Genomic DNA, 17,225 nt, shown 5'->3' with positions numbered 1-17,225 from the left:
TAGTCCTTTGTTACTTTTGACTACATATATCAAAATGAACATAACTCTTCTAATAGCACATTTATGTAGTTACCAGAGTATGAAGTTTATTCTTGTATAAAGGGGTCCATTCTTGCTTCTCAAATATTTACAGCAGAATTAATCAATTTTCCGTGAATTGCATAACTCACAGGGTAATTCAAGCTTCAGAGTGTCGGGTCAGTAAATAAACTCTAAATTTCGTGTTTAGGAGTCTATTTTGCATCATTTCGTGACAAAACAGGGTAGGATAATGCACCTCACACCTTTGAGAAACATTAAAATTTAGCATGAGAATGTATTATTTCACATTTCGTGTTTTCATAAAGAAAAAAAAATGCATGCCCCTACAGATGGACTACGCAATAATTCTGCTGTCATATGAAAACTATGTAGGAGATAAGTTAATCAGTGGTGATCGTGATAAAAATTAGATTCTATGAAATTACTTCATTTTTAAATTAGCTTGATGGTACTTACCTTCTGAATACACTTTACACAGCTCTTAATTCTGTCTTCTTTTTATTTATTTTACAGTTGAAAAAAATGTCAGAATCAGAAGAAACTGCTCCAACAGAGACGGAGGAATCTATACCTCCAGAATCAGAAGCTCCAGTAAGTTTCTGCTCATTTTAACCATCAGTCATTAATTTTCACATTTCAACCCAGTCAAATTTTCCCAAATAAACATGTTTAAAATTGCCTCTCTTCACTGGTAGAGATTGCACATAGAGATTAAATATTTTGATGTTTCTTTCTATATCAAATTTATCTTAAAATTTAGCTGATAGTAGAAAATAAAATTCAAATGTAATTGAAAATTGCTATAGTTTTCTCATTCATTGTAGAATTAAGTTTACAATTTTTTTTTTCATTGGTCCTATATTTAACTACATTTCTTGATGAGATTGATGAACATTTTTTTTTGTTCAGCATTTATAAAGTTTTATAATAACTTAATATGTGAATTTTTGAATTGCGTCCTTTTAGTTTGATATGTGTGCTAAGGAAAATCAAACTGTTTAGTCTGGAACACATTTAACTTTTCGAATACCAATGCACATAGTATGTTGTACATTTATTATATTGTTACCGGCCATACCCGGAAAACCTATCCTAAGCATTTCCCAACTCCTGAGAGCACTATAAATGGGGTTAACAACCTGCCTCAGGAGGAGAAGCCAACGAGCACCCAAAGGATTGAGATCGGGTCACGAGAGTGCGACAGTGCCAGATGGGGAGAATCATCTACAGGGCTGCCTGGAAGCCGTGGCGAGATGCCTCAGGTCAGCCAGCCGGACCAGCACCCAGTCGACTGTTTCAGCATCCAGGCGATCCGGAAATAAGTATCTGCCCCTTTATGGTGCTAATCCTTCGCCCCTAACTTCTCCCTCTTAATCTATTGGAGTGCTTGCCAAATAAAACAGTCACTTAACTATTCGATTTGTGTTTCTTTAATTTAACTGCTCTACATCTGACTCGTCACCCGTTGGTCAACGGGTCCTACCCTCTAATATAGAAGGTGAAATCTGGTACGACTAAGGTTTGTGTCTCCAGGGACCAGCCCTGGAACAGAACCTTAGCTCGTAACGTTATTCTTTCAAAAATAAACTTATAAATTAATTTTAGCATTTCTCCTCTTGCCAGGAATTCAGAACTTCATGCCATGCATTTTGTACTTTTGTTATTTTGTTTCACTTCTTTAGGGTAATTGCGATGATGAGGATGAATGGTGATTAGATGAAATTGATGAAGGGACATCACAAGGGACTTTTGTACTTTTGTTCTTTTGTTTCACTTCTTTAGGGTAATTGCGATGATGAGGATGAATGGTGATTAGATGAAATTGATGAAGGGACATCACAAGGGACACCACACCAGGAACCAACCTGGAACCATCATTGGCAAGATTGTACAGTCCATTTTCAAGTTGAAATCTGATTAGTATTTGTACCATCGAGAAAAGAAATATGCTGATAGTTCTTTTTAAACATAGTTTAGGTAGTTGGATTAATCGAAAGTATGCAATTAAGAAAAATAAGCATCCCCTTTGGTTTTTAATAGGAATCTGAAGCAGAAACTGCTGCCTTAGCTGCCGAAGGGCCTGTTGAGCCTGTTTCTCAGGGAGAAGGTGATGAGGGAGCTGAGACTGAGGTTTCTCTCGGATTGGAGAGTGGTTCTGAACAACCAGATGACCTGAAAGTAGTTAGTCCGGTGGATGAGACAACTCCAAGAACAGCAAGTACCAGTTTTTTTTCCTATATAAATTTAGCATATTGGTATATTAGGGTGGTCTGGAAATGCAAAAAAAAAAAAAAAAAAAAATTCATTCTGCACATGAATACTTTTTATTTCTCTATATCTAACTCAAAAGTACACAAATGTTTTCTTCAAATAAGCAACATTTAGAGAGAGTGATTTACACTTTCAAGCACCAAACAACTTTCAAATGACTTTTTATATTCATGTTATGGAACTTTATATGCAGTAAGATATTAATATACACAGACAACAATGTTTAAAGAAATATTTAATATTCAATAATAATATTTTCAGTAGTCTTAGGTCATTTACAGGGACAGACCTTCCACAATCAGATAAAAATTACCTTACTTATTCAGAGAAATCATTTTTTTTATATTTATGTATATAAGAGTTTAGATAACTATGATGTGGAATTTGTTTCTGAGATAGAAGATTTTTACCTGTGATTTTCTGCTGCACAAAAAATGAACTGTTTCTGATTTCCACCTTTTGCAAGCATCTCAAAGTTTTGAAAATCTGTGATGTCTGCTTCTGTTATGTCATTCACTCCTTGTGTACTCCATGAGACCTTATGACAGGGCTGGGAAAATGGTCAGCAAAATCAGTAATTGGGCTTGGGCGATGATCGTTCATTGCATGTTGCTAAGTGAAGAAGGCTGCTGAGGAGAAAACCATGGCAGGGAGTGAATAAAGTGTTGGAAGAAGAGAACAAGAAAATAATGCATCCAGATAAAGTGAAATAAAAAGAAGAAAAAACTATACAGAAACAAAAGAGTTTATTCATATTTTTTCAGTAAGAAAACAGACAAAGACGACATGTTTTGCATTTCAGTATCTGCTCCAATTTTGTATAATAATGAAAGCATTGTCTCATCACCAATTAAAAAATGTGCGATGGCTGCTTATGGTGATGGTGGAGACTAGATAATACTTCTTAAAGAAAATTAAATCTCACTTTTACTTTTAGGGTGGCAATTTATTGATATGATGAAAATAAATTTCACAGTATTTTGTCAGTTAAATCCGTAATTTTGACCACTTGGCTACTTTCCACCCCTGTATGATGAAGTTACTTTGAAACATTATCATCTATACACTCCTTCAGATGTTTTTGCAGAAAGATTTTAAGTTTTATTTTGATTTCTTCCATACTGACATCAAGGAATAAAACAAGATCAGGGGATCATAATAATGCTGCTAATGGTTTTAATTACACTGTTATCTCAAGTAGACAATTTGTACATATTTTCACTTAAAGAAAACAAAAGAAACTCAGAAATATTAGTGGCTGAGGTGATCTCAAACAGAAAACTTCCCAATAAATTTGGTAGTCTTTAACTTCATATGTTGTAAAACGAATTTTATACACAAATGAAGGAGACAGTAAACACTTACCACACAAAAGAAAAGGTCGCATTTTCAACGGAGAAGAAAGGTGGTTACGGTGGTTTCGAAGAGTAGAGGCACAGAATACTGACGACAGTGTCACTACCGTCAGTGTTGTCAGAAACAGTAGATAGAAAACAAAGTTACTTTCACCAGTGTTTACTGCATGGCAATTTATTTTATATATATTTTCATTTTCATACAGGTCCCGGAGCACCCTGATGGTACAGGTGACATACAGCTTAGTGATTCAGCTGTGCTACGGAGGCTGAAAGAGTATGAAATCCGCAAGAATGAATTTTGCAAGCTTGTTGAGTCCATGAAGAAAACTATAAGAGAGGTTAGTGTAAAGTACTACACATTTTAGTGTATTCTCTACACAAGAACCACAATGAAAGGAAGCAAATAGATTGTGTTTATAGTCTGATTGTGCTGAAACGGATGTCAATGTATCGGTATCGGAAAATATTGGTTGGAAGGAATTTATTTATCAGTACGAAGCGATACATTTCCGGCACTTTGGTCTTTTACATAGTCCACAAATATGCCATGTGACAATTTTGTAGAGTCTATTTATTCTGGAAATTATGGAAGATTCAAATATCTCATTTATTTTGCATCAGTAATATCTAGAGACACATATTTTTGGTAAATAAAAAAGCAAAATTTCGGTACAAAAACAGAGTCGATTTCGGGTTCAAAAGTGGTAAATAAAATAAAATTTCGGTGTTATAGCGGTGAATAATGACATCAAAAGTGCTATATAAGATGACATTTTGGTTTAAAATTTGTTAATGTAATCCTAAATTTGATTTAAAAACTGCACTTATTACACAAAATAAACTTATCCCTTCTAATAGCACATTTATGTAGTTACCAGAGAATTAAGTTTATTCCTGTGTAAAGGGGTCCATTTTTGTTTCTCAAATATTTACAGCAGAATTAATCAATTTTTCGTGAATTGCATAACTCACAGGATACTTCAGACTTCAGAAAGTGTTGTGTCGGTATATAAATGGTAAATTTCGTGTTTAAGAGTATATTTCGCATTTTGCAGTTCATTTCGCATTATTTTGTGACAAAACACCTCACACCTTTCAGAAACATGAAAAATGAACATTACAACATGTTATTTTATATTTCGTGTTTTCGTCAAAAACAAAATTTGCATGCCTCTAGTAATATCGAAAGGAATGGCTTTTTTGATTACATAAAAGGTAATTTAATATTCTGATGTAATTCTTGAATATTTCAAAACAAGTTGATACATATAATTGAAATGGAATATTTACACAATAATATTGATCAATGTTCTTGTTAAAAACCACACAAGAGAAATGAACAACATGATGAAAGACACTTGAATAGCCTGTCCAAATGTTCGACTCCATCGCAGAGTCATCATCAGGTCAGTTCGAGGGACAGCAAAGAAGAAGCAGCCATGGTTCCAATGTCAAAGCAAGTCAAAGTAAATATAAAAAAACTCTGTAAGTGTAAAGTTTCGACAAACTTTTAAAGTGTCTTTTTTCATGCTGTTTATTTGTTTTGTGTGGTTTTTAACAAGAATGTTGCCGGCACGTGATTTTTCGTAAGTTTTTAAATTTATTTATTTATTAAACACTACAGGCAAATGCCCAGTTACAGTGCTTTGAGGTTAAGTTCTGAGTTAAGTTCACATACATGTTGACAAGACAAAAGTAATTAGGAATTGGAAAGAGAGAACAAAATGAGAAAAGAAACTATAGAAAGGAACATATTAATAGTTACATAACAACAATAATACAAGGGAGGTATATCATAAAGTATGCAACATACTTTGTTACAATGCTTTTATACAGGGTTCACATAATATGTTTGCTTTTAGGTCTAAATAGATCAATGTCTGGGGCATTATTAGAGACTATATTGTACAACACGCACATCCTCCTCATGGAATCCGTTTCAGCTATCCTGGTTCTACCACATGAAATTTGGAAGAGGTCATTTCTGGGTCTTAATTTTGAGTATGGAACACAAAAGTTTATTTTTGCGAGTAGTGTGGAGGAGTTGTTAGCATATGCAAATGATGTAGACTTACTGGGGGATGATGTGAATACAATTATGAATAATTCTAAAATATTTTTCAAAACTGCTAAAGAGATAGGTTTGGAAGTTAACAAAGAGAAAACTAAATATATGCTTACAGGCCGAAACCAAGTGTTAGGTAATAATCAAAATCTAATTATTGATAACAACTCGTTTGAACCAGTTTCCAAATTCAAATACTTAGGAGTAATATTAACAAATGAAAATTATATTAAAGAGGAAATAAAAAGTAGGCTTAATTCAGGAAATGCATGTTACTTCTCTCTTCATAAACTTTTGTCTTCTCGTTTAATATCTAAGAAACTAAAAGTTAAAATATACAAAACCGTAATTTTGCCTGTAGTATTATATGGATGTGAAACTTGGTCCCTTACATTGAAAGAGGAACATAAATTGAGAGTATTTGAAAATAAGATCCTTAGGAAAATCTTTGGACCTAAAAGGGATGAGGAGACAGGTGAGTGGGGAAGGTTACATAATTTAGAACTACATAATTTGTATTCATGTCCAGATATTATTAGAATAATTAAATCAAGAAGACTTAGGTGTGCAGGCCATGTGGCACGAATGGGAGAGGAAAGAGGAGTTTACAGGATTCTTGTTGGGAAACCTGATGGTAAGAGACCTGTAGGAAGGCCAAGACGAAGATGGAGGGACAACGTTGAGATGGACGTAAGGGAAATCGGTAGGGATGGAAAACAGTATATAGAACTTGCTCAAGATAGGGAAAGATGGAAGGCCTGTGTTGCTGCAGCCATGAACCTTTGGGTTTAAGAAGGCTAGAGAGTTTGTTAGTTAGTTAGTGTGGAGGAGTCTGTTTTTTCATTGACAAGTTTGGAAAGGAAGGTTAACTGGTGCATCTGTCTTCCTTTTTCAAGCTACGGGACACTCAGCATGTTGCGTAAGATGTCACCCAAAGTGAATGTTGGATAAATGCCATCTAATTTATATACTAAATACCTTAAGAATTTATTTTGGAGTTTCTCTATTTTTTCAATTTCCTTTTCAAATAACGGGTCACAAACGACTTAGGCATATTCAAGTTTTGATCTGACAAACGTATAGTCAAGTAGCAAGAAGGTTTCTTTTTTCTTAAACTGGCTACCCATTCTCATAACAAATTCTAGGTTCCTGTGTGCTTCACTGAGGATGCGCTCAGTGTGTGTCTGGAAATTTAAAGTTTTGTCAAATGTGACTCCAAGATTTCTACATCGGAAACGTTATATGAGTATTAGAGGGGATGTTTGTTTCGTGTGAATGATACTACTTTGCATTTCTTGAGATTGAGATTGACCTTGTTGTTCTTGCACCAATCAAGTACTTCGTTAAGTTCATCTTGTAATTTCATACAGTCGTGATCACTTTTAATGTATTTGAAAATTTTGACATCGTCAGCAAGGATTAACTTTCCGGAGTTTTTTAGTGCGTTTGGTAAATAATTAATGAAAATCTAGTACAGCAGGGGGCCTAGGTTTGAACCTTGTCGTATTAATTGAAAAAAAATAGTTGTTACAAATTTCAAGCATTGGTATGGGTTGGAATCTGTAAGAGTATAAGTAAGGGGATCGGGTTACAGTGGTATCAGCTCTGTCCTTGTTTATAGTAATTGTTAAGAGGCATGCATATTTCATTTTTGATGGAAACACATATGTGAAATAACACACTGCAATGTTCTTTTTCATGCTTTTGAAACGTGTGAGGGCATTTTCCTGTCAAGTTTTGTCATGAAATAGTGCGAAATGAACTGCAAAATGCGAAATAAATTCTTAAACATGAAATTTAGAGTTTATTTACTGGTGTAACACTTTCTGAAGTCTGAATTATCCTGCAAGTTATACAAATCATGGAAGATTGATTTGTTCTGCTGTTAATATTTGAGAAGCAAAAATGTATTTCTTTACACAGGAATAAACTTAATACTCTGACAACTACATAAATGTGTTATTAGAAGGAGAAAGTTTATTTTGTGTAATAAATATCTATTAAAAATACAACTTAGGGTTATCTTCACTATTTTTACACTGAACTGCCACTTTATATACTGTTTTTGATCCTGAAATATGTCTAGTTTTGGTACTGAAATCTTGATCTTTTATTCGCCATAAATAAGTGACTCAAGTAATTTTGCATCTTGCTTTTCTTTCAGTCACTGTTAACCTTATGTTACCTTACCTTACCACAGACCTAGTAGGACCCTGGCCTACTAACACACAAAATGTTTCTGAATTTGAAATATGTTTATTTTTAAATTCTATATTGGTACATTGTCAGCATCAGCTATATTGGTCCATCCTTACTGTTTACTAATAATTGGGTAATTTGCTTTCAGAAAGAGCAACCTCTTACCGCTGAAGATGCTGCAGAAATTGAAGCTAAAAGATCTGAGCTCCAAAAGAGAGTGAAAGATTTGGGGGAAATCTCTGTTGATATCCACAAATTAATTGAGATTACAAACATCAGAAAATTAATTACCAGCCCAGAATTGAAGGCAAAATTTGAGGAGCTTTTTCCTGACATGAAGAAAGATAGAGATGTCGAGGAGAAAGGAGTGTCGACTTCTTTACATCTGATGCGGGAAATTGTTGAAAAAATGGGCCAGCAAAAAACCCTCCAAGAGGAGGGTGATGATTCAGTTCCTTTCGGTGGTTTCATGAAGGAGAACATTTCGAAATTTGTATCAGATGAGGACCGTTTGCCAAAAGTTGTGATCTGTGGAAATGAAGGCCCCGTGCCTCGAATCGTCGTGTGTGATTCCATTAAGAAACCATCAGGGGATGACAAACCCGATCTTCAACTTCTACCGAAACAAAGGCCAAAGCCTGTAAGAAGAGAAAGAGATGAAGGAGCTAAAGCAGATTCTTTTCCTCATAAGGCAGTCTGTACCTGCTCTAAGAAGAAGGACAAGAAGAAAGATCAGGCATGTCTTTGTCTTTTTGTTTTATTTCTCTTTGAATTTGCAGAATTATATTTCTTGTAGTTTATAGTTCTTACAAGCACATAAACACAATTTTCGATGTATCGTTTCGTGAGAACTCACGCTCCCTCATCCTTCATCAGACATAATGAGAATGACAATATAGACTCACTATGGAGTTCTCTTTTTCACAAATTCACCACCTTTGAAATTTAATCCTGCAGAACAGATTAAGATCCTTTATTTCTCTCTCAGTTTACGGTTCTTACAAGCACATGGACACAAGTTTCGTTGTTGCATTTCAGAAGAACACACGCTCCCTTCATCAGATATTTATTTTTAATTTGAATGATGTTACAGTTAAAAACAATGGAATGAATTTAACAAAAGCATAAAGAAGTAGTTATACAATGAATCTTGTGAATAATAATACATTGTTTGAACATAACAATTCAACTGTGAAACACAATTTATTATAATTATTATTTGAAGGGCTCGGGTGTAAAACATGGTAAGTGACATTTTGGTCATCTCTGAATTCATTAAGGAAAAAGGTTATTAGAGTGAACGTCAAATCTCCTGCATATGGCCTTGAACGGTTGAACAGCACCAGCGAATTACAGACGTGCGGCATTGCCTAGTTCAGAACCTGTTTCACCTCACTGCTAAATCGTGTACCTGGCGCTCTGATATAAATAGATTATTTCAAGTGTCAGTAGTTCAACAGATGGAAATATAATGAATTTGAGAGTATGTACGAAAAACAAGCGTGATTGTAGCTTATACCGTTCCCTCTGTAGAAGCAATGTTGTTATAAACGTATTTGTATAACGTAGGAAGTGCCAGGCTCTAACAGCTCAAGCGTGTGGTGTGAATCAAGCTACCTTTTCTTGGATATGTTCGGGGGCAAAACAATGTGGATCAGGGCCAGCTCCAATGTTTCAATCACCTAGAAAGCACATAACGTACCGAAAAGAACGACAAACTTAGATGAATTTGAAAAAAAAAAAAACATCTTTGAATTTTACGATCGTGGCGAATTTCCTACTGCCAAAAAGATAACGTACTCTTTATGGGATAAAATATTTTACAAAGGCTCTACAACTTCCACTTTGAGAATATTGAAACAATTAGGCTTCAAGTACAGGAAAACGGTCGTAAATTTCTGATGGAGAGTAGTGACATTGTTAAGTCAAGGGTACAGCGCCTTGAATAACGTAGTGTGGAAAACGACCCAAGAAACTGGTTCCCCGAGACGATGACAAGTAGATGGCAGTGCGATCGACCCAGGTGCTAATTTTGTTATGAAAGTAATGCGGCTTAGTTAGTTTTTGGAATATATTGTGTAGATTTGTTTCTCTAGAAAGGCGGTAAGTGAATTGATGGAAACAGTTATATTTGTGGAGTGATTTGCAGTCACGAAATGGCATTAATTTGGAAAGAAAAGTAAAATAAAATTAATAAATAAATAGCATGCGTAACACAAGAAGAATCATCGCAATGTGGTTCCGGACGTTAGGTCTTGGACTGTGTATTAGAATTTATTTTTCTATGTTATTAGAATATAAATAGTATCCTGAGAGATATTTCATACCGAGGCGACAAACCACAAATGTCGCTTGAAAGCGAGCAGTCGGAAATCAATGCAGCCTTTCGAACCGTAGGGACACAAGCTCTGACTGCACCGTTTCCTCAAGGAGATTTTACACCAAAGCGACACGCGACAAACGATACGAGGATTTCACACCAAAGCGACACGGGTCCTTCGATCCAAGGCAACTTTCACACCGAAACGACACATGTTGCTTGGAAACGAGCCAATCAAGAGTAACATTTCACATCGTAGCGGCATGACGGGAAGCACAGGCCAGCGTTCGGTTGGTGAAATCCTCAAGCGATAAGTGTCGCGTGCCGCTTGTCGCTTTGGTGTGCAATCTCACTAAAGCAAAACACTCATTGCATCGCGTATGCGCGAACAACAAACCACGGCAACATGTTGCAAGCTATTGAGGAAATGGCCCAGTTTGAGCGACGCAGAAGCGACAAAGCGACACGTGTTGTTTATCGTGTCGCCTAGATCTGTAGTTGTACTGTGCGGTTTATCGTGTCGCCTATCTGTTGTTCGCAAGCAACGCTTGCTAATAGACTGAAGGCACCATGTCGCTTGTCACTTAGTTGGGAACTCCCCCTGTAGCGCGTCGCTTCGGTCTGAGCACCCTTCCTTTAAGGAGCTTTCCGACCGAAGTAACAAGTAGCACGCGAATACGCCATATGAACGTGTCATTTGCTGTTTGGACCCTCATGTGCAATGAATGCTATTTTACAGTCTGGAAGTGTGTGTCACTAGTGTAACAGTGTGAACATCCCGTGTCGCTTGTCCCATTGGTTTGAAAGTTGCCTTACAATCATGTCGATGTCACTAAGAAAGTTTTGTGGGGTTCCCCTTGTCGTTTCATGCAATCATCATTATCATCATCGCCGCGATTAGTTTAAAGTGGAAGAAAAGAGACAGTAAATATCAAATATACAAATGCTTCAGTGTGTATATCTTTAAAAGAAATGATGATGATAATAATAACGAACCTAATTCATACACAAAAATTTAGTTGCCAAGAGCATTCCACGCGTATTTTTTCTCCCGTATTATTAACGAAAGTATGACGATAACAGGACGTGGTCGACTGTCTAGAATGTTCGTTAATATCTTCGCGACCACTGTACCAAATATCATAGCAATTTTCACATTCATAGAAATGCTTCATGTAAAAGAATCAAACGTTGCAGCGAAAACTCCATTTACTTCCATTATAAGCAGTCGAACACCAAGCACCGGGGTCAACACCAGCACCTCTAGAGGATCATTTTCGAGTGGAACCATCCAAAGAGCGCAGAAGCATGCCGTTTTCCACACTACGTTATTCTAGGCGCTGTAGTCAAGGGTAAAATTCCTTTGTACAATGCACGAAATTCAAGTGTCTGGTGATTCGAGACCAATCTGTTACCTTGACGAGACATAGGTAAAACAGAACCACACATTAAAATGTGTTGTTAACTTGTTAACGAAGAACTTGACAATGTAACACAAGAACAATGGGCCGCTTGTGTTAAACATGCACAACAATTACAGGAAAACGATCTTGTAAGGGAGATAGATCAGGACGAAATTTAGGACCCAATTATAATAAATTTGAAGGACGACACAGAGGGCGAAACTAGTGCGGTCAGTGACAATGAGGACAAAGACAGCAGTTGTTGGAGTGACGAGAAGCCCCTGGCAGTCCCTCTGGCATTATCAAGTATGATCTTTTCTCCCATTAAGTTTAATATATGTTATATTATCTAATGTTCCGTGCTCTCTGTGACAAGGTGTTTCGCTGAACCACACTGTTTTTTCTGTGTGAGATTTCGACATGGCACCGCTGCAGTGCGCTGCTATTGGCTATCACCAAAATCAGGAGATTTGACGCGCACTCTAGAAGCTATACTATAGATAAATTGTTTTCGTGTTGTGTTTACTGTTTATCAATTTCAGAAGGTTTCACTGAGTCAAATGCAAATTGTATGATATGGCAATTTCACTCGAAAATTGAAGGATGGCCCATTTTACTTTGTAACTCTAAAATAACCAAAATATCACTTACCATGTTTCACAACTGAGCCCTTCATTTAAGGAAGTTGTCAAATTTTAATTACGGATCCTAAATATCATCAGATAATTCAAAATCATCCTCCTTTCTACAAAGATTCTTTGATCTCTTGTGTAGGATTAAATTTCAAAGGTGGTGGCTTACCCTACTTGTGAAAACGGGAACTCCATAGTGAGTCTATATTGCCATTCTCATTATTTAATTTCTTCTTAAAGAAAACTTAAAACTCAAACTCAAGTAGTGAGCACATCGAGCCCCATCCTCATCTAGCTTTCTAGGTTGGAGTTTCCTATACAGTATTTTGTTTCACCAGGCCCTTACAATGTTGGGTAAACACCAAAATTTTGAATCTTCCACTTAGGATTGAATGTGGGACCACTTGCACCCACAGTAAGAGCACTGATCATTTGGCAATGCTATGACAGTTGGGATGCATTTCTAGTTCTAGCCAGTATATTTTATGGTTATTAGCATTCAGATCTTACCATTAGTATTACATCCTGAAGTCTGAAATTATATAATATAAATTAGGGCTGAGCCGATACCGATGCCAATGTGTCATTATCAGAAAGTATCAGTTGGAAATTTTTTTAGCAATACTTGCCGATAGTTTTCGGGCATTTTGGTTATTCACGGCATCCCCAAAAATGCCACACAATACTTTCGCGGAATCTAATTATCTTTGAAATTATTCACAATTTCAAATTTCTGCTAATCTTGCCTAAGTTTTATGTGGAAAAGAAAATTGTGTTAATATTACGTGTAATCCAATATTCTGATGTAGTTCCTGAATATTTTACGGCAAAAATCTTGATATAATTGAAGTGGAATACTTAAGCATAAATATTAATTAGTATTTTTAACAACTTTTAATTATTACGATTTTCAATCATTGGTATTGATGGGAATCGGTGAGAGTATCGGTATTGGTTCAATGTGGTATCAACTCAGCCCTAATTAAATATTTTTTTGCTACATACTAGTCAGTGGCGTCTCGTGGCCTCAAATTTGGCCGGGGCTTATTTTTTAAAGAATTTAAAATATAATGACAATAGAAACAGGTATTGCTGTGAAGCATACCTTTGTACGAACATTGATGCTCATTTAAACAAGAACTGCTCTCCTGTTCTTCTGCTCAGCAAATTTTGTTATTACTTTTCGTTCAAGCCCTCTATGTTTGCAATGTATTTTCTCTATTGTAAACACTGCCAAAGCCTGGCTTGTTCCATTGCATTTCTTAAGCAGGTTTTAGTACTCTTCAATGTGCTGAAACATTGTTCAGATTCAGCTATTTCCACTGGAGTTCTTAAAACTATGAGAATGATAGAGTTTACGTTTTTAAACTCTTCACTACAATAAAGAACACAAAGTTCACTCTTTAGTTTTCCCTCTTCTATGAAGGGATAATATTTGGCACAATTCTTACACGACTCATCGAGAAAATCAGACTTCCTCCAGTCATTGAATTTTGCAGGGTCAACTAAATTGGAACACTCCAAATGTTCAGTTGCATCAAATCTCTCTTCGGCTTGATGGATAATTATATCGCAGCACTCAATAGTGCATGCTATTTTGTTAACACTTTTTTTTTCCTTTTCTTCGAGATGTTACACAGAACAGAACTATCATCTGAAGAGTTGGCCAGTTCAGTCTTAATATCACTGATGTCAGCAACAAATTTACGAAGATGTTCCTTTACGTGTACCATTGTTGTAATTTTCTTCTGCAAAATATTGTAAAATATTTTGACGAAGGGCATTTTCCAAGAAAAAATTGAATTCCTCATCTTCAAGGAAATGTATTAGTCCAGTTGCTTCGATAATTGACACAGAATCCCACGAGCCATCCTGCTGAATAATTTCCAAACACACTATCAGGGCTTCCTTGCACTGGAAAACAGATGACACTACCCTACTCTGGAAATTCCATCTTGTTTGGCATGTTTGCGGTAAGCGTCGATGACATACCTCCTGCAGTAAATCTGTTCTCTTACTAGATGAAGAGAAGAATGAAGAAAATGCAGATAAATTGGCAAAGAAAAAATTCTGATAGCTGTGATGGTAGAGCATACTTGTTGCATTATGAGATTGAGTTGGTGTGCATAACAATGCACAATATAAGCACACGAATAAACATCTCTTACAAGTTTCTGGACTCCAAGCCATACCCCTCGGAAGGCAGATCCACCATGATACGTTTGAGAAACTAATTTATCTTTTAGTTTGTACTGCTCTAATGCGTCTAATATACATTGGGATATCTCTGATGCAGATCTGTCAGTTAGTTGCACGAAACCATGAAAATGCTCTACTACTTGTGAACACTGAACAAAACGAATCACACGAACCAATTGTGTCTTATTGGAAATGTTGCTGGTTTCATCCACTTGTACAGAAACAAACATCGCTTTGTTTACATCCTCCTGGAGGGCCTCACTGTAAACCTGGTACATACAGTCTAACAATTCATTTTGTATCATGGCTGGTGTGTATTTATTTACTTTGGATTCCTCTAAATGTTCATGCAAACTGTTATCTAGCTTAGCAATTTCATTTACTAAATCTAGGAAGATGCTTCTGTTTATAGATTCTTCTCTTTCATTATGTCCTCGTAGAGCAAGCTCATGTCGACCACAGAATTTTAAGCAATCGATAATTCTATTTAATATATTCCTATTTTTCCGGACTAATTCATTGTGTCTTGTAATTGACAGCCTATATATCCTTCATCAATTTGTGTTCGAACATCAACCTTTCAAACAAACTCAATTTTGACGAGTTTCCAATGTGCGAAGAACTAGTTTCATGAGACTTAATTCTTTCAGAAAGATGATTGAGATCGCTTATAGCATGAACTGTACATGAAGCATCACCACCAAGGCAATTAAAACAAAAGAGAGTTTTCTAGATCTCGTTAGCTGTCAACCAAGGTTCCTGTTGTACCAGTCTGGATTGAAAGAGCGTGATTGTGATTTGTGTCTTTGCATTATTGTAACACTCGGATGGTCAGGACCTAATTGTTTAACAACAAGTTTTTCTTGGTCACTCAATGTCTGAAATGGCGTTACCAACAAGAAATCCACTTTGTTCATAGTGAATGAAAGCCACCACAACACTACAGTACAACATGCGAGATCAAATGTGACATGACGGAACTAGCCCTAAATCAGCACTCTCCCCTCTCTCTCTGCTAGCACGTGACCTTCACTGTAGCGTAGGCCACACCTTCCTTTGCGACGAGCCCCAGAGACTGATAATTAACATCAATGCCGCTAGGAGCACTGTCATTTCCATTGCAGCAGACGATGAATTATGGTGATTGATAATTACGTCAATACGTCCGTTTTTTCTTTAGGGGCTAAGCCCCAGATGCCACTGATAGTAGTTTTACTCATATATTAAACAGTCTTGAAAGACTAATTTATAGGTCATCTCTTTTGCAAGATATTTATTTGGTTTTAATTTTTCAGTGCCACGTCGTTCAGTCCTTGAAGAAACGACTGGAAGAAAGTTATCAAATACAGGACAAGCTTGCAGCAGAGAGTGCAGAGTTGGAGAAGGCAAGGTAAGTGTAAATGTTATTTTTTTCTGTTTACAAATTTGTCTGCATTGTTTTCCCTGTTGTGTTCATGTTGCAGGACATTAAAATAATTTCTGTGAGAGGTAAGAAACAGCATATACACCACCTCTTGTTCAAACATGTGTAGAAACTTATTTCAGGAACCTTGTACATGTTGATTCAGAGGTATGGAAGAACCTGTTTGATACAAATACAGATAGGGAAACATTTATCAGATCTACCAATATGTAATATAGGAAAAGGGGAAAAGCTCTTCAGATATGTTACCAACATGGTGGCCATCTTGGATTCAAATTCCCTTTTTTTTTTAAACAGATCAGGTGGCCATATGACGTAGCTAGTAGACTAGAATTTCACAAGATATGTGATGGCCTACATAATTTAAACATAACTTGAACTCTTATGCGATTTGAACCAGGTTCAAAATTCCGTAATCATGTCAACACAGCACTGTGAGTGGTCTGTGTAGATGATGAATGTTTTTCCCTGCCACCTTAAAAAAGTAAAAACAATTGATGTTTGCAGCTGAACACTAGTACAAAGGAAATATGTAATTGCATATATTATTCAATATATATTGAAACTAGAATATAATTGATGCATCAACAAATGTATGCTACTGTTGTATTTTGAAATTTATCATGTTACCAAAAATTTTTCAATATTAATTGTAAGTTTGCTGTTTATTTGTATTTCTGTTATTTTATGTTGCTTTTCAACCATGTTTGGCTACTCTCGATGAAGAGGATGAATGATGAAATAGATGAAAGGACACTTATGAAAAGCACCCATGCCTAGACTGGGACTCAAATCTGTGAACTACAATGGTAAGATCAAGAGTCGACTACTTAACGTTCTCAGCTACTGAGCTAGTAAGTTTGCTGTTTAATTTTGTAAATTTGGAATGTGTATGTTTAATATTTGTTGTACAGTCACTTATTTCCATAACTAGGGGCATATTTTTGCATATTTGCATGTTTTTTTTTCCTTAAGGAAAATTCATATGCTCTGAGCGGATTTATCCATTTCACTTGATGTGAATTACTATGGTAAAGTTTTATAGTGCATATAAATGCATATTTGAGACGATAGTGCATATTTTAGCTTAACATGCATATAATTTGCATATATTGGGAGTAATTTTCCTGTAGTTGTTCGTTTCAAGTTTGTCTGCTTCACTTTCCCCGGTCTTTGTGTCAGCATTAAAAAATAGCCTACTTCTGTCTTGTAATGGGCAGTAATTAGGTCAAGAACATTCCAGAACTCATCTCATAGCATTGCAGGTGGTCTGGTTGCGAAGATAGAGAAAACCCACCCTTTCATCAACCAAC

General features: G+C 36.1%; 1 protein-coding gene across 1 annotated transcript in view; it reads left to right on the top strand.

Annotated features, from left to right (window-relative positions):
- LOC145998870 (uncharacterized) overlaps positions 1-17,225 on the top strand; it is a 140,901-nt gene that overhangs the window by 15,779 nt on the left and 107,897 nt on the right. The window contains exons 4-8 of the mRNA XM_083135564.1: positions 556-633; positions 2,083-2,256; positions 3,875-4,009; positions 8,084-8,671; positions 15,785-15,879. Of these exons, the coding sequence (XP_082991690.1) occupies positions 556-633; positions 2,083-2,256; positions 3,875-4,009; positions 8,084-8,671; positions 15,785-15,879 (1,070 nt within the window). The remainder of the gene's footprint in view (positions 1-555; positions 634-2,082; positions 2,257-3,874; positions 4,010-8,083; positions 8,672-15,784; positions 15,880-17,225) is intronic.

The sequence above is a fragment of the Lepisma saccharinum genome, chromosome 14, assembly GCF_977018435.1.
Source record: "Lepisma saccharinum chromosome 14, izLepSacc3.1, whole genome shotgun sequence".
NCBI classification, from domain to species: Eukaryota; Metazoa; Arthropoda; class Insecta; order Zygentoma; family Lepismatidae; genus Lepisma; species Lepisma saccharinum.
The sequence above is the reverse complement of the archived record's forward strand: the minus strand, read 5'-3'. Positions and strand labels throughout refer to the sequence as shown.